Here is a 21,336-nt window from a genome sequence, read left to right as displayed (position 1 = left end):
ACAAACAAACAAAAAATAAAAACGTTCAGATGCATTTTTATTTTAAAAACAACTTAAAAAAAAAAAAGATTAAAATTTGTTAAAAATCTACAACGTATAACCCAAGCCAACCCAGACATGGGCGTCTAGTGGGTAGAACTCCTTCAATGAAACGTCTTTTTTTTCATAAGCCGCCTCTCCAAACAGTATCCCAGTCTGAAGCAAGATTTCACAGAGGAGTACAATGTGGACCAAGGATATGTACCGTTCAGTCAAGAGCTTCAAGGTTCCTGGTGATAGCAACTAAGATCATGAAGCCCTTTTCACATAGGCGATATGGTTGTAAAGACAGCTGTATGGTGATTCTAAGACCCCTGTTGCCACCATGTTGCTCAAACAAGAGTGTGTACGCTGTGTTTTTTTTTTCCTTCTTTTCAGTGCACACAAGCTCATGATGTCTTGTTTCCTTTTGATTGCCTGTCGCATGTAGATGGCGTCTAAGTTCTTCCCTTGAATGTGTTCATGCAGGTGTAGCTCCCCGCAAATCGCTGGATCTCCTCCAACGCGGCCAAAGGCAAGAGGCTATTGAGACAATAAACAACAGATGGTAACATCAGTCAGTCAGTCTGACCAAAACCCCCCTAAAAACAAACAACGCCTCTGATATTAGATTGATGAAGATGGATAAATTGTGTTGTGTTGTGTTGTTTGTTTGTTGCTACGATGTTGAACTGTGATAAGTATGTTCTGATGGATGGAGTGGACATAAGACGATCTATTACATTTTGCGTAAAAATCAAAGTTGGTATGTGTCTGCTGGGTACACTCACTTCTTCAGAATGATGAGGATATGCATGGTCCAGGGCAGATATACAAAAGCTTTATTACTCCTGACCCCGTCCACAGTGCGCTGGGCCACCACCTCAGGCTTCAGCGGAGGAAAGAGCTGCGGAAACCTGGGAGAGAAGAGAGAGTGTTAGGACACACGCAGAAATCCACTCATCAAATCTGACCATTTCTCTCCCAATCACACCGTCTCCAGTCTTGCCACAGCCCTCGATTTTAAATTTCCCCGTGGGGATCAATAAAGTATATCTATCTATCTATCTATCTATCTATCTAAATAATTCTGTATGTTTGTTAATGCATAAATAAAAACAGAATAAAAAAGTTGCTGTGGCCCAGACACACTCCCTGGGCCCGTTCCCCTGTGCCATGCCACGTACCGGACTCTCATGCCCTGGAACATCTCTGTGTTGGTGTGAAAGGGCAGGACGGTGGTGCAGCCCACACCTGGGCAGTCCAGCAGCCCGAGCGTCAGGCTCTCCATGAAGGCCAGCGAGGAGGCCTTGGATGTGCAGTAGTCGATGGCCCCAGGGATGGCTGCGACGGAGAGGATGGAGTTGATGCACACTACGTGGCCGTTACGTAGCTCCAGCATTCGGGGCAGGAAGGCCTTCGTGGTCTGAGGAGGGGAGAGAGGAGGAGTAGGGGTCAGAATGACAGATATGACACTTTATTCTGTGTTGTCAATTTGGATAGTCCTTCTTCCCTCCCCTATACTACCCCTTGAGACAGAGGTATTTCCAAAGGCAACAAGAGAGAAGGTGAGATTTCTGATTGAATACACAGTCTGTCCTTGTGTGTGTGTGTGTGTGTGTGTGTGTGTGTGTGTGTGTGTGTATGCATGGGCGCAGGGGATAGCGGATGGTGTAGCAGGGGCGGCAGTGTGGGGGGTGGGGGGTCTGCTTGCGATCCCAGCCATCAGGAAAAATCTCAACCTACGGGCCAACTGCAGGTTTTGATCCCTTTCGCAGATGTCTGCGCTTCACCCCAGCGTTCATCCTGCGGACAGGCGCGCGCGTTTGATCTTGGCTCAGATGATGAATGGCCGGCCGCCACTCTTAATGCATATAACTCTGCCTCTGTCATTCAACATTATATCAAAGACACCCCCGGAGAGAGGCCAGACTAATTGAGAATGCAAAGGACCAAGGACTTTTATGAATCGAAAGATAGATCATTATTGCGCCCTATCCTTCGCCAGTCACTCTGGCCATTAGTCCTCGTATTCTATCTGTCTGTTTCACCATCTCTCCGCTGTTCGCAACTTCGGTATTTTATTGAAAACAAGGTTGCTCGGAGGCTGCTTTGAAGTATGTCCAGTGACTGGGTTTGTTTAAGAAACTACACCGAGTGGTTCTGCTTATTTCACGAGAGGAATGCACTGTTTAGTGCTGACCTCTGATTTTTTGGCAAAAACTCCCCATAACCACAAAGCACATGGTCTGTGAACTAAAATAAGCCAACTGACAAGAATGTTATTCTGCATGTTCCATACAAAGTAAGTGTGTACATTGTGCGAGGTTTATGTTAGGATATACAGATGAGAATATAATTTGGCTGCTCACCCAAAATTGGCCAAGCGTGTTGATGTGCTGCGTTTTCAGGAGAGCGTCGTCATCGCAGTTCATTAGACTCTTCCCATGGACCACAGCTGCATTATTGACCAGAATAGTGACATCACCGACCTGGACAACCAAACAGTTAACAGATAAACATTCACATCCCAAGACACACATTTTAAAAGACATCTATTTTTTCCCCCATCGATAAGAAGAGTAAATCATTCCTTATTGGAGTCAAAACTCCTTACTGATTTGCAGGAAATTTCAAATGTTTCCTAAAGAATTCCCAGAATTCCCATTCTAAATTCCGGCTGTACCTTCTCCCTGAGGACCTTGGCCTGCTGGTACACCTCCTCCCGGTTGCCCACGTCACACACAAAGTAGTGGCTCTCCGTGCCCAGCTGCGTGAGCTCCTCACTGGTCTCCTTCAGACACTTCTCTGTGCGGCCCCACAAGATCACCTGCCACAGGGGACAAGAGAGAGAGAGAGAGAAAGAGAGAGAGAAAGAGACACTGTCATTGTCACATTCCTCTGTCGTCAGGCCAGCCTGGCAGACACGAAGACAAATGATAAGAGAGGGTGGGGGAGTGACCGTAAAGAAAAATCAGATTAAGCACAGCAAACACTGGGGTTAAAACCACACTATTCATCATGCTGGATGGAACGGCAGTGCAATCCAAGACCAATGTGTTCTTCCAAGAAAAGCCATGCACAGATTTATTCCCAGTCTCTTTCTCTCTCTCCCCTCTCCTCTCAGCTACACAGAGAGACTTTCAACATGAATGAGCTGGCCAGGGAGAGAGTGACAGAGCTGATGGGTCAGTTGGTAAAGAGCGGTTCAGGCGTTGGCGATTAGATCTGCCATTCTGTGGGGTCAGGGAGAGGTAATGAACACAAGCGTGAACCCCTTTCTCCTCCTCCTCTCCCCTCCTCCTCCCTGCCCTCATCTCTCTCGCACAGTCTCAAAGAGATTACACGGCTCAGTCGGCCGGCGAGCCCCACAATTTTCTGGTCACGGATTCTCAAACAGTACGTGTGCACAGGGGCACAGGCAGAGAGAGAGAGAGAGAGAGAGAGAGAGACAGAGAGAGAGAGAGAGAGAGAGAGCTCCACTCGTCAGGTGCTATCTTTGTGCTGACACATGGGGCCATGTGGAGACTGGCCCAGGAGCGTTGAGCATTTAAAACCCAGTGGCATTTGGACCACTGCGGGACAAACAACAGGCATACAACAGGATAATACAACTCCAATTCAAACTTTATATTTTTCATACCTCTGCTACATAGTTATTTGGAAATGCTAAGCAGCTGTAAAATGTGTAAACAAATATGATGTAAACAATATCATCTTTCAATGTCTCTCATTTACTGAAGTATGCAATCAGCATCCTGATTGCATTCTTGTGTAATTAATTATTCTGATCTTTCTCATTATTCTGATCTTGGCTGTTTATGGTTGACAACCATAAACAGCCACACCAGCATCAGTATGCAGAGAGCCTGGGACTCTCAGTGGGCTCAGTGCAGATGTAGGCTATCCTCACCCTCTCCCACATCTGCTGAGTGACACGCCTGCTGACTTGTGTCTAACTACTGTCACAAACAAGACATGGAGAGTGTCCCGTTATCAGGAAAAGTTCAACCAACAGAGGCCTTGTGGAGGGCAGGGGGGGGGCATAGCAAAAAGAGAGGGGGCGGGCGGTGGGGGGCACAGGGAGTTCAGGAGGCAGTCGCCTGCCGCCGTCCCATTAGCACACAGACCGAGGGGTCAGGAGCAGGGCAATGCCCAGCTGGGAACAGAGAAGTAGGCTCTCTCTGCCGCACCTCCGACTCCAGCTCCCCCCCCTCCCTCGGCCTCCCGTTCGGTCCTACTCATTTACATAATACTTCCTTATGGAGTCGCTATCAGTCTCGGAACACGCTGTTCAAGCAAAACATGAAGCTACATTCAAAGGACACGAAATACTCTCCCATTTTCTTATCAATGGGAACATACCTTGTTTTGGTACTGTGTGCGTTTTACAGCGGGGCCTAATAACCCTGAGAAGGAACTTGTGTAGTCTGGTGCGTTTTTTTGGGCCAGTCGGCTTACGTAAGGTCAGGAAACGCTGACTGGGTTATTCCCGACCGAACAGAGGCGGTGGTCTCGGGCGCACTCACGGCAGGCTTGCCATTGACATTTCAGGGCAGTTCTACTTTGGACACACACTTCTCTCCCCCTCTCAATGGGACAGACAGTCGGAAAATATTCTGGCAAGCCAAGCCGACGAGACTACTGTCTGCTTGGCTCTCCTTTGGCCGCGCGCGCGTGCACACACACACACACACACATTCGTGATTTCAGGGCTTGACTGGACCGGGCCTTCTACGAAACAAAACTTCCCTCTGAATGGTAAGAGTAAGTGCGCAATAACACTAATGACATCATCACCCTTCAGCACCGCGAAAGCTGGCTGACCTGCCAATGAACCTGAGTAGGGTAACCAATCTCAAGGTGCTCAACTGCCGGACACACTGCCGAGTCTGCCATCACCTTCTTACGCTTATAAACATACACAGTGATGGGAGAGACGCCCTCGCCCATTCAACCTTCTTCCCCGTTGGCACGCTTCCATCTAGTGCATCCCTTTAAGAACGAACTAACTGCGAAGGGAACTGCCTTTTCCTCTCTGGTGTCCTTAGTGGGACCAGCGGTGCCGAGTCTTCCGTGAGCTGCAGGCTTCAAGCCATGCATTAACTCAATACACATCTGGCTGCCCTTGAAACGATCCCAGCCACCAGGGAAAGGCATACATGAGCAGGGAGGCTACAGAGTCTCTTGTCATTACAATCCGACAAATCCCGCTTGTCAGCACCCCATTGTTGTCCATTTGAAAATGACACGAGGCGGAGGAAGCACCTGTGTTTGCGTATCTTTATTTTTTTATTTTTGTAAAAGTACACTGTGTGTGTGTGTGTGTGTGTGTGTGTGTGTGCGCGCGCGCGCGTGTGACCGATGACAAGATCTCTGCTGAGCTCATATTCCAATGTCAGAAGTAGGGCAGTCTGTCTTTCATGCACAGAGTTCAAGAGTTGAACAAATGAAAACTGTCCCAGCAATGGCAGTGATGGAAACACTGCTCTCACCAAAGCCACAAAACGGCCCAAGTCCTGTTCTGCACGATAAACGATAAGCCTCACCATGGCCATTAAATGTAACTGGCCACCCCGAATCTACTGTCATTTTGCAAAGAGAAAAATGGCACGGTAAGTGACCTACTTAAAGTGTTACCTGACTTTCACCTCAGTATCTGCATATTATAGTGACGACAGGACTACTGCGGCTGATTGCTAATCTAAGCCTATCAACACAAGCTGTTTCTGTAACGCTGACTGTCGCTGGGGGTCAAAGAGTTTTCATGCACCAAATAGATCATTGTCATGAGCATAAGGGTTTTGGTCCTTTTTCATGTGGAGCTTTGACTTATCAATAGTTACATTACGTACAGGCTAACATTCAGCAGAAAACGATGGGCAACAGCAGCATCACAGCAGCAAAGCATGCACTGCAACACTCGGGTAGGCTACACTATAAATACAACAGTGGAGTGTTGAGAGGAGAGTGAGTAAATTGTGATGCAACACACATCATCAAACTATGAACATTACAGATTATCAAAATGGTACATTCATTGACAAAACTGTTGAGATCATGGCTTACCTTTTTCGCCCCTTGCTTCGCAAACTCGTGCGCAAGGTGACGACCGATGCCTCTTCCACCGCCGGTTATTAATACAACATCCCCACTCAAGTCTTTGCCTTTGCAGGGAAGCAACAGGCTCATGCCTGCTTTGAGTATGCCATATAGCATTTGAATTGGGAGAAGTACAATACTACACAAATTCTGGAGCTCCATCATGTCCAATTAACTGCTGTAGACTGTATGTCAAAACTCGAAATGCTCCGAAATTCAGATGTCCGTGCAAGTCAAGATCAATAATATAGCCTACTGTCACTTGTGCAACCGTTTTTGATTTTGTAATTTAGAAACGTCGCAGTTCCCTTTTTGGCGCGCTGCTTAGAATCCGTGAAAAAAGAGTGTCATTAAACTGCTGTCTATTTGAAAGAAGCAGTGTGTGGACCTTCTTGATATGACCAAAATACTTAAGCCTCCCCGTTTGACTGGCTCAGAAAAGTTTTTCAAAGGCAACTTTCACGGGGGCGTCCACGCGTCTCTTTTTCAAACACGCTTTCTCTTGATAACACACATGACGCACTCGAAGCTGCTCCTACTCGGTGTGGTTAGAATGCAATGTCCAGTGTACTGACACAGCCTCCTTGCTCCTAAAATACCGATGCGGTTTATAGCTTTCGTCAGTCTGTTCCCCATTCCCTCTTGGGCGAGCTTTTAAAGCCCATTAATCCTGATTGGCAGCTTTAAATGTTTGGGAATATTGAGCTGCTGTCGAAAAGTCAGCGGTTATTTTCGTCTATAATTTCTCCATCCCTTTAAGCATCGCAGGCTGTTGTCTAATTTTACAATAACCTTATCTCACTTGAAGATGTTTCTCATCGAGTGATTACTGTGGTTGTACCAATCTAGGAAATCACTGGCGTCAGATTACAAAAACATTGTGCACTTATCTCTGCTTCTGATAAAAATGCATTAAATGACAAACAACTTATTTTCTTTTTCATCTGTAGTATTTATGTATTATTCAATTATTTATAGTAATGACAAAAATAAACTTGTTCAAAATAAACAGATGTTTTAAAGAAGTGGGAAATTGTAAACCTTTCAGGCTGCGCGAATTCTACAAACACCAATGTATCTATAGTTGTTTCTAAAACAAAAAATAGCCTATACAACTCTTTTCCATACTCATACATTCAAGTGAATCTGCAACACGCCAATCATATAGATTTACACTTTGCTTCAAGTGCAGCGCGACATTACAAAACCAGGTCTACACTGCCATCTACAGGATGTAATAGAAATTCTGATCAGAATCAGATGGAGGCGTTGTGTGTGCGGCAGTGACAACTTCCTTGCATTAAATTAAATAAAGTGATTATACAATTTGTAAAACTTTCTGTGGCTGTATTTAAACAAGTGCTGAGCTCAGAGCCAGTTCTGCTGGACAGACATGTCCAGCAGCACATTAAAGTAGCCTGCAAAAACCTAAAGCACAAGGGTTATGGAAGAAAATGCATGGTGTGCATCAGTTACACAAAATGTCAACAAAATATACTAGTACAAGTCCCTCATAACCTTAAACTAGTTTCCAGTGTTGATTCCAGTGAAAACAGACAGACCTTGCTAATGACACAAAAAGGGACTTGGTATTCTGGTGGGTGACCTCTTTCTAAACTTGTTAGCCTCTCCTCTAGTTCTGCGGCTCTTAAAGAAAGCTAGAAAAAGTAAATAGAAGAAGAAGCACAATGGAGGGCTCTCAGATGATGGTAGTGCCCGCGGGCGGAGGATGAGACGACAGCAGAGCTGATGCGGTCAGAGGAAGAGCGTGAGTGTCATAGCGAACGCCTCCTCCTCGGCCAATCACGTCAAGCCCAGGGCTACGGCAACCAGCAGCATCATTAGCGAGCCCAGCCATTTAGCACTGGAGGCATCATCTGACAAAAATAAATAAGACTCTCCTTGTTTAATTCATACTCGATGGAATTCATGGCATTTTACATCACATTTATTTCACTGGGCAACATTTGAAGACAAGAACTAAAGTACATACCAGTTAATTCTGCTACTCCTTTCTTAATTCTTGGATTCTCTGGTAAAACAAATAAATAGGTAAATGAGTAAAAGATCTGGTAGTTATATTAAATATGCAATGTCTTCCTCATTCTAGATTAACTGTCTAGAATGCAATGTCTTCCTCACTCTAGATTAACTGTCAAGAACTCCTTAATTCTGGAATGTGCACTTTCACTGTATCTACATCCTCCTCTCTCCTCCTCTCTCTGACTCCTTCTCCCCATCATGCCCCTGTTCGTACCAAACACTATAAGGCGTGTGTGAGTGTTGGTGGAGCCCAGAGGATTCTGGGCTGTGCAGCGGTACATGGAGCCGTTGAGCTCCGCGGGGACCCGCTCCAGCACTAACTGTTTCCCAATCCTTTCCTCCGTGCCGTCCAGCAGGAGCCCGCCGACCCGAGTCCACGTGAACAGAGGCTCTGGGAAGACCTCGTTCTGCGGGGTCAAGACACAAAGAGCTCGACACAAATCCCAAACACGAAATCATACAGAGCACTTTGGAGCAGTGCACCAAAAGCACACTGTATGTACGTGTTAAGTAAGCTTTCCGTACTTGGGAACAACAGTCATTTTATTGCATTTGGACATTTCACAGAAACCCTTTTGCTTTTGCACAGTGCAGTCAAAACAAACATCTCATAAGTATTGGTGTCCCTAGGTGACACTGCAGCGATTAGACGGTCCCAGCAATATTTTATATTGTATTAGTGCAGTGTCACTTGGAGCCACATTCAGCAGATTCATATGGCAATATATATTGCCATTTAAAATGACATTTAAATTAATGATTTTTATTTTAGTGTACAGCGTGACTTGGAAAAAGCCTCATCACTGACACAGTGTTTACCATAATGCATTTTATTAACTGAAACATTCATTGACACTGAAATATTAATGCTAATAAGATCTACTAATAAATTACTTCATTGCCAGCAGATGCCTTAGGCAACGTGATTGTTTGGAAGGAATTATGAAGCATAACTGATTTTAAATGCTGTTTAGCAAAACGTGGGAAAAAATTGACAGGTTATCCACAGGCAATGGGGATGTTTGCATTTAGAGATCAAAGTCGTGACTTTCACACAGCATTGTATAATTATATTTGAATACACTGTGAATGATGCCACATGCTGCTTTGATAAAACCATAATCCAATTACACTGTTTGATTATTCATGTGAAAATGAAACCACGGTTTCACACCAAACAAAAGATTTATCCAATTTTCCACAACACAAAGATGCTGGTTATTATTTGTGTGAAATGCCCAGAAACACAAGCATGTGTATGGCAAACGAATCAAGTCAATTAGACGAATGAAAACGTACCCCTTTGGAGCCTAGCTGGAAGCCCTCCACGGTCATGCGAACAGTGTCTCCTACTTTCGCCTTACTGGGTGTCATGGACAGCTTTGGCCCCTTTGGAGCAGCTAAACGAGACAATAACAGAAATACTGTAACTCTGTGAAATATGCATTTCACCAGTATCAAACAGCGTGTGAAATAACTCTGTGAAACATGTATTTCACCAGTATCAAAAATGTGAAATAGTATGACAAAATTCCTGTGCACTGGCCATTTTCAGATCTCAGGTGCTGGTGATGCACAGGAATATCAGATTTCAAAAACAGAGAGATCATCACCTTACACTGGTCTCATATGATGAATTGTTTAGCCAACGATGCATTCGCAAGTGAAGTCAGAGAGCGAACCGGAAGACACTGACGGCGAAACGCGAGGAGTTACATACAGTGTATTCTAGGAACAGCTGTGTAGTCCAGTTCTCAGTCCTGTGTTGCGTTTCAAAAATCATTGATGAACAATTTTTATCGTACATGGATCAAGGCCAGCCCTAACAGAGAACCTCCAATGGAGATCCCCCATTAAAGCAGATTTTAGTCTAGGACTAGGCTTAATCCAGATATGGGTTACTGGCCCTTACTATCTAACATTAGGGGGCACTCACAGAGCCCGAGGAAAAGGAAAATATTTGCACACTGTCTTTTTTGCTCCCAAAGGTGATTTAACTGTAACACCTTTCAACCACTCTGGTCTTCGTCAGGTACACCAGTACATCTATACTCACAGAGTGTGACCTCGGCCTGCATAGGCATGGAGAGTGCTGGGTGCTTGACCTCGCAGCTGAAGAGTGCGTCGTTGTCCAGCTGGGGGTTGAGGCTCCAGGTGAGCATGGCGTACACCTCCATGGTGCCGTCGGCGAGCTCCACGCGCGAGTGGTTGAAGTAGTACAGCGGGTCGGTGCTCTGCACCCAGCGAGGGAACTCTCGACTGATCACCGTCTCCGGGATGATCTCTGTGGTGGGGCTGGCCTCCGGGTCCGAATAGCCCGGCGTGTTAGGGCGCGGCCGGGGGCCGTCCATGTCCAGACGCACCGGCTCCCCGTTCTGGTCCAGGAGAGAGAGGGACTTCTGGATCTTTGTGTCATCCAGGTCTCTGCTGATAAGTGGTCTATGAGCCATATCTGAAGCTGGGTCTGGAGGAGAGCCGGGTCGTGGAGCTTGACCTTGACCTCGGCCTGGTCGTGGGGCTTGACCGGGGTGTGACGCAAGGCCTGGGGCTGCTTGCAGGCCTCTACTGTCTGGGACCACCTGGATCAACTCACCGTCCCTCTTAAAGTACACCTGAGAAGTCAATGGATGGACAGTGAATGCTCATGTTAAGATCAATGTCACAACCAACCCTCAAAAAAATACTTGTTGGCACAATTTACCTGGTCAAGTCATCTTGAGTTATGTCAACATGAGTTTAAGTGTAATAAATATGTCATAAACCTGACACTATATTACACAAACTCAGTCACAGCAACATGACTGAATTAATCTGAGTCAGTGAATCATTTTTTACAGTGAATGTACTGTAACATGCATTGTAGGCTGGTAGCAGAAAACTGGCCCCATGTGTTCCAAGTTCCAAGGTGATAATTATGTCACTGGAAGGAGTGAACTAGAGTGAACTAGAGGGACCAAGGATGTGACATTCTTGCCTTGTCCTTCGTGCTAAGCTGTGGTTAAATAAAACATGGAGAGAGCTGTACATACTATAGCAGCTCCAATTACCATGGGTGCGGGCTTTCCTCCCTTCACGATGCACACCAGTGTGAAGTTCTGGGCTTCGTAGCGGTTGAACCGAGTGTAAGGCTCCGCTGCCACCACTGATATTGATCTGGGAGGTGCTGGGGGAGAGAAGTGACAAAACTTCAAATCCGAAGCACTAAAGCAAAACAAAACAACCCTTCCCCCCAACTCCCACCCCCTGCCATGCCAGTAAACAAGGAATTGACCCAACTTCATTATACAGAGCTCGGTGAGCAGATGCTCCGCTGCAATCTTTTATTCTTATTAATGTGCAAACAGTTGTATTTATAATGCAACAGCTTAAAGTAGAGTGCCAAAATCCCTCGCCATTCCTTCCCCATCTGCTTTCAACAGAGCACACATACATTACTGTGGCACCGGGGCATACACACACACACACACACACACAGACACACACACACACACACACACACACACAGACATACATACATACACATATACACACACATACATCCACAAACGTTACACACCACACACACACACACACATGTGCACACACACAGAGTCACACGGGTGCAGCATGAGATAAATGAGAAAATGTGTTTTAGATTAGGCTCATCTTTGTGGTGATCCATCTTGAGCTCACCATGTAACCACCACCAAGGTCACGGGTGTAATTGCTCGGGGAGCTCAACTACAGATAGCAAGTGAGCGTTCACAACACTCTGAGTCACTCAGCATGAAAGAATCCACTAAATGCAAATTATGAGCTGAAAATCCACCAATTACAACATATTCAATGCTAGCAGATTGAAATACTCCAGCCATATCCTAGTAAATTCCACTCAAGGAGAGACCACTGCTGTTTCACTAAGGACATATGAAATGTCTTTAGGTTCACTGTCCATAGAAATTTGTTGTGAGTATTAGTGACGAGGGTAAGTAGGACATGAACCTACACATTACAATGAGAGTTATGCTTGCGGATGCTAAGACCACCTTCTCTCTGGACGCTCTGTCATAGATACCGACATGGCACTCATAGGGACCACTGTCCTCCATTTGAACTTCAGGAAGTCTGAGGCAAAAAGGAAAAATCATTATGGAGTTAAATACACTCGGACGTCTATGAGGAGAATCACCATAGTTTTGCATGCAAGTCAATGAAATTAGATGTCACTGGATGTTTGCTGTCCACTTTCAATTCATGTTTATAGTGAAGCAAAAACTGTCCATAGAAGTTACTAACATGTTGACCTATATCTTGAAAAAGACGAAAAAACGCTAAAGGCCAACAACTGCTTGAAGAGATGGCTACAATATTTACCTTACAGTTGACTGGTAAACAAGATCTTCTCTTTTACGGAAATCCTCCATGTGAGAGAAATTGGCATTGTACATGGCATCGTAAGTGAATATTTTCTGTTTGGAGCTTCCACCATCCATTACCTAGAGCAGAAAAAGGAAAATAAATGTGAAAAAAAGCTTAATGTCAATCTCCAGAGATGTTCACAATTGGTACAAACATCATAGATAATGGTGACATTAGTAATTCCCTCCCGACAGTTCAGAGTTTTAATCTCAGGTGTTAGTTCTGCCAGCTTTAGAGATGTTAAATCCAATCAATATGAATTATGCAACAGCAACTGAGACTGGAACTCCTTTCATGCAGCTTCTTGTTAATCCTGAAGCTCACTGTTAGAGAGTGTATTTTTTGGGGGAGAATTTCTTTCCCTCTCAGCGTGGTTTGAAGACAAGGGAAGACAAGATGCACAGAAGCAGACGTCTCTGCCCCAGTAAAGACCTTTTGAGTAAGTAAACAATGGCGTGCTCAAACAAACACTGACAAAACAATGACTCATCATCAGTGAGAGATGCAGAGATCATGGCGTACTCACCCGAAACCACACTATCTCTCGCAAGTTGCCGTCAGTCCTGAAATTACACTTCAGCGTCACGGTGTCTCCCATGACGACAGGCGGCAGGGGCTCAATGGTGACGGTTAAATAGCCTGAGAGGAAGGTCATGGTGTCACTTTATGCTCTTTATACAATCATGTAAATATAAAAAAGAATGCACACCCTCTAAGGTGCTGGCAAGGGAAAATAAACTAAGAAAAAACTTTGTCGCCACACACTCTATCTCTTAATTCTTTTAACAGATCTAAGAGATAGAGTGTGCGGCGACAAAGTTTTTTCTTACTTTATACAATCATGCTCACAAACACAAGTGCTTGGCTCTTGCATGCTTTGCTAGTTCACAGATGCTCTTATTTTGTGCTGTGCATGAATCTTTCAAACGACAAAATGCAGACACGTATTCTGCTACAACAATACATACTTCATCGAGACATGTCAGGAGAAAGAAAAAATGGATTTAAGCCCGGGGAAGATTGTGCTCAACTAGGACAGGCCAGCAGAGAAAGAAGTAAATGGAAGATGCAGGGTGCCCACAAAATCAATATTTATTCTGGGAAGATAATCATAGCAATACACTAAATGAAACTGCAATATCTTTCAGCGCAGTAATAAAAGGCAAAATGACCTTTCAGTGCCATTACTGTCTGTGGGTAATGAAAAAAAAAATGTTCATCCTTATTCTCATTCAAATTTCATCATAATCCAATATGATGGCATGCAGTAGTCTTTGAAGAGTGTTGACTGAGAGAGAGAATATTGTTTTCCATAGAAACAGACTTATTCATAGCATGTGATAGTCATAAATATCTTGCATTGATGGCCTCTTGCAGTAATATGATGGCAATGGCAACATAATAACTGGCAATGGCAACATAATAAAACATGCAAGGACTGATCTACAGAGAAACAGGTGTATGTGAACTTTAACACAATGGCAGAGTACAAATAACCCAGTAGATTTGGTTGTCCATCCACCGTCCGATGAGGAACACATACAACTGCAGGAGGAGATTGATAACAGATCTGTGGATAACATGTTACTTATCCAAGATAACATTTCATCCACCTCACCCGGGATTTTCTTGACCTTGCTGAATTTTGCGATATGTGTCAAAGAACAAGACACGGATGTCACAGCAATCCTCTAGAACAATTGGAATGCAGAACTGAGACACCAGTGTGGGAAGCTATATAATCTGTCACAAATTCAGTGACCTACAAAATCCCCAACCTCCTATGGTATTGGTCCTTCATCTGTGACGTCAGGGCATGGATTATTTTTCCCCCATGTTTTTTCCACCTCCTAATCCATGAGCTTTTCTTCCATCAGCGAAGTGATTTTACATCATGCTACATAGACAACAAGCAAAGGACAATGCCAGGGCTTCATGCAGTAGCATTCATTTGCATAGAACTGCATAAAGACATGCAAGTTCATCTCCGTTAATGAAGAGAGAGGTTAAGTTTAACTGGTGACACTGGACAGTCTAATGGGAGGTGACCAGCAAATTCACTGGTCAAACATGGCTTCCTAAAAGACAGCTGAACAGTCCCCCATGAGGAATAGGCTTAGGCCTGCTACACAATTCTGTATATTGCTTTGCTTTCAGTAAAGTGCTGAATAGCTACAATAGCACATCATTGTTTTAATGTGAGACATTTTAATACGACTTCATAGTGAGGGAAAAAATCATAAAACTCAAAAAAAAAAAAAAAAAATTAAATTCTAAAAACATCTAGACCTGTTTTGGAATCTGGTTGAGACTGTTTCCATTGTCTATTACTCACTCTAAAACCCTCATAATGGTTTTATGAACTGGTGCATCCCTGAGCTGACTATTACAAAAGACTTAATGACAAAGACATTTCATGTAATGTGATGATATGATTTCCAAAACAGTTTCTATCCTAACAACATACAAATGGTCTCTAGCTTCATTCTACAAAAGAATAAAAAAATGAAAACTGAAAAATGAACTTGTATCATAGCTATTGTATGCAGATACAGTAATATAGATCCCTTCATCCTCAGAGTAGATAGGCATAGCCTACTGTAGATAAATCAAGCAATATTGCATGTGAGAGTGCAGCCGATTTCCCATTAAAGGCCATACCCTCGATACTGTTATAGAATTCCACGAATTGCTTCTTGGTCCTCTAGTTAAGTCTGAGACTCTGGTGCCCCTACCAAGTCATGACTATATAAATGGGAAGCAAAGTGGCTCGGACCGAGCCTTGGACAACCATCGCCAATCAACACCGAGCATAAAGGGGTGTAATTTGATTGGTTGTTTGACACAAATATCCTTTTCGCGCCAACGAACCCGTATCGCTGAGTCTGTCTTTAAATCCCCCAGACTACTAGTAAAACAGCCTAAAATAGCCGCACCGACTACTACACCATGATCAGTGCTTTTCAATGTGTTTGCTAAATCAAGGGAGCGCGTCAGAAGCAGCATGGAAGCATTGACTCAATTATGTAACAGGGCAAGGGGTTCTGTGAGGATGTGGTCGTCACGCTGCCCTGACAGATTAGGCCTACTGCACTATATGAACGCTAACATCTCATCTCAGAGAAAAGGTTGCAGGCCACATTCAATCATTATCCATCTCTCTCTCTCTCTCTCTCTCTGTAACTCTCACTCCCTGAGAGACTTGTACAATGGCATATGACATCACAGGTCAGAGATGATAACTAAATGAGTCTGTGGCCACTCAAACTGATGGAACATCCTCCCTCATTAACCTGCATTAATGCTACGAGTCACTAGCCATAAAGATGACCCTTGTGCTATCTTGGTGAACTCTAACGACCTTTAATTATTTTAGAGTGGAGATTACCCCCTAAATGGGTCAGGGCGCAAGATTAGGGCGTTTATCTAAAAAATAATCAAACGCTGAAGTCATTATGCCTGCCTACCTGGAATTGGGGCAAACAGTGCGCTATTCTTTTGATTGTTAGAACTACACCAATCTTACCTGAGTAAGGGTTGCAACCGATCAAAGTGTAACAATAAACCATTATCTTTTAAACTCACCTATACATTTAGCATATGAGACCCTATGACTCTAAGAAGTGGGCATTACAGACTTTAGAGGAACAGACCTTTCCAGAATAATGCGAATTTAATAGTGTTTAAGGTAAAATACATTTAGGATATGCTTCATAAGGCTTACCTTACTCTTAATGTTAATGACATCCCGATAAAAGTAACAACTACTTGTAGCTCTATAATATGATCCACCGAATGCCATGATAATAATTTTAATTTGTAGCCAACTTTACGCTGAAAACTGCATAAAGCGCAGATAACTAGCGACTTACCCAGGACTAAATCCAACACATCTGTGCACAACAGGAAGCACAATGAAACGGCAATGGTCATCTTCGGCATATTTTGTCCAGAACGTCTGAGTCCATCTGTGTTAGACGCTCTCGAAACGAATGTGTGTCACCCACCATGCCAATGGCACGAGATCGGGTGGCTCGCCGAAATAATCCATGCTCGTCTTCAGAGCCACGGCAAAGGGCATCCCACTTCACGCAAAACAAATAAACGCCCGTTACTCGATGCGTTTCTAGTAGATTCACTCAGAATTGTAAATGGTGCAATAACCATACACGAGTATTAAATCATCAACATATTTGAATTAATTCTCTCATCTCGTCATGTGCGCTCGCGGGAGCGCACAAGCTCTTATCTCACCGACGAACATCAAAGTGCCGCCTGAGAAACAGCAAGTGATCTGCCGGCTGTACGCAAAGCCTGTGTCGCGGAGTGAGAGCAAACACGTACATCCACACAGGTTGTCAACGCAGTAATCCCAACGTGTTGACTCCATTTGAAGATTGAGACATCCATCAACAGATATCACCAGCTGTCACTCAGAGGTAGACTGGCAACGCAGGAGAGAAACTTTCCCCCGATTTATTTTAATTAATTTCACCGTAAATGCCACCTCAATAGCAGGCAGAGGTCAAGTGTTGGTAAATGCATTTTTATTTATGAATCAATTGGCATGGATTATGCCCCATAATTGTGTTTTGGGAAAGCTGTCTTTACTGGCATGAAAATCCCTTCTATGTATCATGGTAGATAAAAGCTGTACCAGCCTACCCAGAAATGAGATTTCAAAACCAAGGACAATATCTCTAAAATTAATTATTTGACAAAATTAAATTCATTAAAATGATCTAGCTTTCATCTGTTTGAACCAATTTCGAGTGCACTAAAATAAGTGTGTGTGTGTGTGTGTGTGTGTGTGGCGGAGGGGGAGGGAGGGGGGTATTTGGGATGACCTCATCAGGCATGAGGACTATGCACCTGTCCTTGGATTAGGGTTCTCATGGAGTCCAAATAATTTGCATAATTATCACCAAAAACCAAAAACATAAAGATACTTTTTTGACTTTTTGACTTGTCTTTGGTAGTCGTTGAGTCTTAAAAAGCTGTGCTGATACAAATATGATCTCAAGTGAGCTTGAATGCTTTGTATTAGAATACACAACAGTTTCTTCCTGATCTGACAGATACGGTAGCTAAAGACATGGCAGTGTGTTTTTTTCCCCCTTGAGCCATCAACTAGATTTTCAAAATGGAATTGTAAAACTTTAATCCAACCTTAATGCTGGATTGAATACCTCTAATACCTTTATGGTCTGTGAAAGCCTAGAACATCTAATCCATGTGCGTGCGTTAGTCTGTGCAATGCTGATACAGAGCTAAGGTTGGGTATTAAACACGGAATGCATGTGTACTTAGAGCCTTGGAGCAAGAGTGTGACTGCTGTTTGCATGGTCTGCAGCTTTTCACCAAGATACATCCTCTAATCACGGAAAAAAAGAGCTTTCACAACAGATCAGAATCCTCCCCTTTTCTTACCCCATTCAGTTATCATCTGTCAGGTACTGTCAACGTGTCCACAAAAATCTCATCATTGTGTAAGATCTCTGCTCCGTCTGGTGTGAAAACGCTTAATCTGTGTTGCACGCTAGTCTCCATTATCTGTGTAATTACCCGCTTGCAGCCTTCCATCCTTTAAACACAGAGCTTAATCGCTGGCTGTCAAAAAAGGTCTGATTAAATGACAAATCCCATCGCAGTCGTCATCATTCCCCTCCATCGACAAATACTGATGGACACAAACAGGCCTCGAGTTCTGATAAAATTGCTTTATTTATTATGGAAAGTGACAAAGTGTAAAATAAGTACCCAACACAAACAAGTACCTAAGCATTTCCCTCTTTGACACTATACTCTCCTTCACATTATTGACTGGGTATTGAGTCCCTTACAACAGGACTCTTATAGTCTCTTACTGACATGCTCAGATGGGAATAACACTCCTAAACAGTATAAGATACAAAGACCCTACTCCATTACAGTCAGTCATCAGTTACCCAATCTGACATTAAGAGGAATAACAGATCTTTCTCAAACATCCCTTTTTCTTAATACATTTTGTATTCATCCTCCAATTCAGAGCAGCCAATTTTTACTTGAGGGGTAAGACCCTCTAGAGTCAGCAAAGATAACTCCCCATTGGGTAACTTTTAATGCATACATATTAGGTCCATTCCTAGAACATTTACAAACTTTCAAGAACTTTTTTTTACTGCAAGAAACAGGGCCAATTAGTTTTAGTTCTCACTCCAGGGTATGTATTATTGTGGGGCAACTGCAGTCTAGTTGGAAAGGTCAGATCACCACAGATTGGTCAAGCTACAAAACATCTTTACAACCCAGGCTTTTGTAACAAAGAAAGAGGCAGCCACATTGGAAAAATAAAACAAGCAGAACATCGAAAGCAGGAAAATGGGACATAAGCCTTACTTATTCAAGACATATTCTAGGGGCGAAATTAGGACAGAAATCCACTCGGAACAAAACCATGTATTTTGTTGCATTCATCTGGCAAATAAACAATTCACTGTCTTATTCAAAGTCCAACAGGTTAAAGTCAAAAAAGGAGACAGGACTTCACAAGACATGTAACCACAGAGATTCAGACCAATGGATCAATAGATATTCAACAGCTTAGACAAGTCACCTATTTATAATCAACTCTGTTATGATGGGCTATGGCATATTTGGGCTATGGCATTTGGAGAATCTTTTTGCACATTATTGATGTAGGTGAACCCTTCCCACTTACCCTAAGGATAATGTCCAAGTACCTGGCCAGCATCATATTCACTGCCAACAGTAACTGACCAAGTGGTGTGACACACAGTCTAACAGAGCAGTGTTAGTACTAAAACCTCCCATGTACACACTAGACCACCTTCAGCACTCAGATTTCACCATGACATTCTGGACAGACCCCTCTCTCGTCTACCTGGTAAAAATACACAGAGACAAAATGAGCATGAACTGAACTACTTTAAAATTGCACCTCATGATCCCTTTAGCCTTATCTTTATGACACATCATCTCTTCCACAGATCCTCCACACATAGTACCACTGAACCTGAGGATGGAATATAGGATATTATATACAGGGTGATTCCTCAGAGACAGTCAGTACAGCGTTGAGAAGGCAATCCTATTTTCCTGACATATCATGGACAGGATATGTCTCCGCTTGGCTCCAGGGCTAACTGTCCTGTCAGCCAGATGTTCAGTGGGAGAGTCACTGGCTCAGACAGTGAGCGGGAGCTGCCAGACCATGAGCGTGCTCTCATGTGATGTCGACCCCCCCGAGGAGCCGCAGTCCACCGAGCCGGAGCCGGAGCCGGACCCGCCGAGCCGACGGAAGCCTCTGCCCCCGGAGACGACGGCGGCCGACATGACCCGCTCCCTCCGCAGCCCCTCCTTGAGCGCGGGGCGCCCGCGCACCCAGATCTCCGGGTCGTCGCTCAGCTCGTAGATGGAGCCGTCCTCCGGGCCGTGCTCGGGCCACTCTGGGGTGGGCGAGTCGGCTCCGTGGCCCTCGGGCTCGGCCGAGAGGAGCTTGCCCGGGAGCTGGGAGGTGGAGCGCAGCCGGTACTGCAGCAGCACGCCCTTGGGGCGCCTCTCTGGCTGCGGGGAGTTGTCGTTGGCCGTCTGGAGGGACTCCTGCGAGGTGCTCCTCTTCTTCCCCTCCGCCGCTGCCGGCGACGTCGCGCCATCCGTGGCGGTCGAGTCAACACCGTCGGGAACGGAGTCCCGTTTCAGCAAGTCCGGGGACAACGTGCTCGAAGTGGCCACGAGGAAGTCCACAGGACCATTGTGAGCATTCAGAGAGGTCATAGCCTTACCTGTAAGAGCCCAAAATGATTAGGTAAGTAACAAACAAAAACCACTTACTATGTTGTTGACGTGATCAACATGATACATGTTTTTGTGAGTTTCTCCTTCTGAATAATTCATTAGAATATTTATTTTCTCATCTTTCAGATCATTCTTTACCTCAGAGCCCAGTGCACATTTATTATCATATTTATTATATTTATATAAGTTTCATATCTCACCAGTTATTTTGGGAATGCCCTCCAATTTTGGAACGGGGAACGTGACGATGATGCCCTGGGCAGTGCCGACCCACAGCAACCCCTGGCAGATGAGTAAGCTGGTGACACAGATGGCCTTCTGACCCGCTAAATGAAAACATATCGGTAGCGTTAACATAATTGGCAACAGTAAGACGTTTTGGTCTAAAACTGGAGAGCCAACTATTTAAAAGGTATGCAAAAGGCTTGCAAGCAACATTAACATTGGTCCTGATAAAAATCTTGTTAGTATGCTGTCTGTTGCCGATACCATGCTGAGAGCGTTGGCGATAGAGATGTCATGCTGTGTGAACAATCTTTAGTTTTATACATTTTTACCGGTTGCTTCCCAGACCACAGAACTGCATGGTGTATAGTGGGCAGAAGGGAATACAGGTGCATTTATTGGTCCTTCATAAGACCATATATAAAAATTCAGGGATGATATCTAAAGCCACTGCATGAAAAACATGCATTAGAAGTGCACATTATTGTCGCATAGTGCTGATTTAAAGAACAGTCCACCTACAAGCTGGATCTACTTCATTTGCATTCACTTTTGGACTGCAAATGGACGCAAGCGACTGGCAGAGAGTTCTGCCGATTGGCTAGCGGGCAGCTTGTGCTTTAGGGGAGTTTATCTGCACATCAGACCGGGGCCTCCATCACCACCCCCAAAACAACAGGACACCCCTGACCTCTCACGCTCCAGCAGATACAGAAATGCACATCACGGGGGGAGACATTTCCACCAGAG

At 44.3% G+C, this 21,336-nt stretch overlaps 3 protein-coding genes across 7 annotated transcripts in view; all 3 read right to left on the bottom strand.

The window, feature by feature from the left end:
* dhrs3a (dehydrogenase/reductase (SDR family) member 3a) lies at positions 1 to 6,716 on the bottom strand. Its single transcript, XM_076275976.1, has 6 exons — positions 6,088 to 6,716; positions 2,705 to 2,848; positions 2,391 to 2,510; positions 1,206 to 1,444; positions 810 to 935; positions 1 to 561 (listed from the first exon to the last, which is right to left on the bottom strand). The coding sequence occupies exons 1-6, from the start codon at positions 6,283 to 6,285 to the stop codon at positions 477 to 479; spliced, it is 912 nt and encodes a 303-aa protein (XP_076132091.1). The 5' UTR covers positions 6,286 to 6,716; the 3' UTR covers positions 1 to 476.
* A 1,103-nt stretch (positions 6,717 to 7,819) lies between these two features.
* Positions 7,820 to 16,503, bottom strand: igsf21b (immunoglobin superfamily, member 21b). The gene is made up of 11 exons (XM_076276885.1): positions 16,434 to 16,503; positions 13,088 to 13,200; positions 12,517 to 12,638; positions 12,149 to 12,267; positions 11,211 to 11,326; positions 10,658 to 10,775; positions 10,220 to 10,621; positions 9,463 to 9,563; positions 8,378 to 8,570; positions 8,114 to 8,152; positions 7,820 to 7,866 (listed from the first exon to the last, which is right to left on the bottom strand). The coding sequence occupies exons 1-11, from the start codon at positions 16,501 to 16,503 to the stop codon at positions 7,820 to 7,822; spliced, it is 1,440 nt and encodes a 479-aa protein (XP_076133000.1).
* A 1,763-nt stretch (positions 16,504 to 18,266) lies between these two features.
* arhgef10lb (Rho guanine nucleotide exchange factor (GEF) 10-like b) overlaps positions 18,267 to 21,336 on the bottom strand; it is a 36,739-nt gene continuing 33,669 nt past the window's right edge. For all 5 annotated transcript variants that reach the window (XM_076277384.1, XM_076277380.1, XM_076277381.1 and 2 more), the window contains 2 exons: positions 20,562 to 20,687; positions 18,267 to 20,348 (listed from right to left, as the gene is read on the bottom strand). In XM_076277384.1, the coding sequence (XP_076133499.1) occupies positions 19,750 to 20,348; positions 20,562 to 20,687 (725 nt within the window). In that variant the 3' untranslated portion in view covers positions 18,267 to 19,749. The remainder of the gene's footprint in view (positions 20,349 to 20,561; positions 20,688 to 21,336) is intronic.

The sequence above is a fragment of the Alosa pseudoharengus genome, unplaced genomic scaffold (genome assembly GCF_046254945.1).
Source record: "Alosa pseudoharengus isolate Yale_2024_CS ecotype anadromous, Long Island Sound unplaced genomic scaffold, YU_APseudo_1.1 YU_APseudo_1.1_scf_9, whole genome shotgun sequence".
Lineage (NCBI taxonomy): Eukaryota > Metazoa > Chordata > Actinopteri > Clupeiformes > Clupeidae > Alosa > Alosa pseudoharengus.
The sequence above is the reverse complement of the archived record's forward strand: the minus strand, read 5'-3'. Positions and strand labels throughout refer to the sequence as shown.

What these genes read in the sequence shown, in the direction of transcription:
- dhrs3a (XM_076275976.1), bottom strand. Translation starts at nt 6,285, where the DNA reads ATGATGGAGCTCCAGAATTTGTGTAGTATTGTACTTCTCCCAATTCAA. An exon ending in CGAAGCAAGGGGCGAAAAAG is followed by an intron (nt 2,849 to 6,087) that starts GTAAGCCATGAT and finishes CCCCTGTGGCAG; the next exon opens with GTGATCTTGTGGGGCCGCAC. An exon ending in CCAAGGTCCTCAGGGAGAAG is followed by an intron (nt 2,511 to 2,704) that starts GTACAGCCGGAA and finishes TTGGTTGTCCAG; the next exon opens with GTCGGTGATGTCACTATTCT.
- igsf21b (XM_076276885.1), bottom strand. Translation starts at nt 16,503, where the DNA reads ATGCCGAAGATGACCATTGCCGTTTCATTGTGCTTCCTGTTGTGCACA. An exon ending in GAGAGATAGTGTGGTTTCGG is followed by an intron (nt 12,639 to 13,087) that starts GTGAGTACGCCA and finishes TTTCTGCTCTAG; the next exon opens with GTAATGGATGGTGGAAGCTC. An exon ending in GAGGAAAGCCCGCACCCATG is followed by an intron (nt 10,776 to 11,210) that starts GTAATTGGAGCT and finishes TTGACTTCTCAG; the next exon opens with GTGTACTTTAAGAGGGACGG.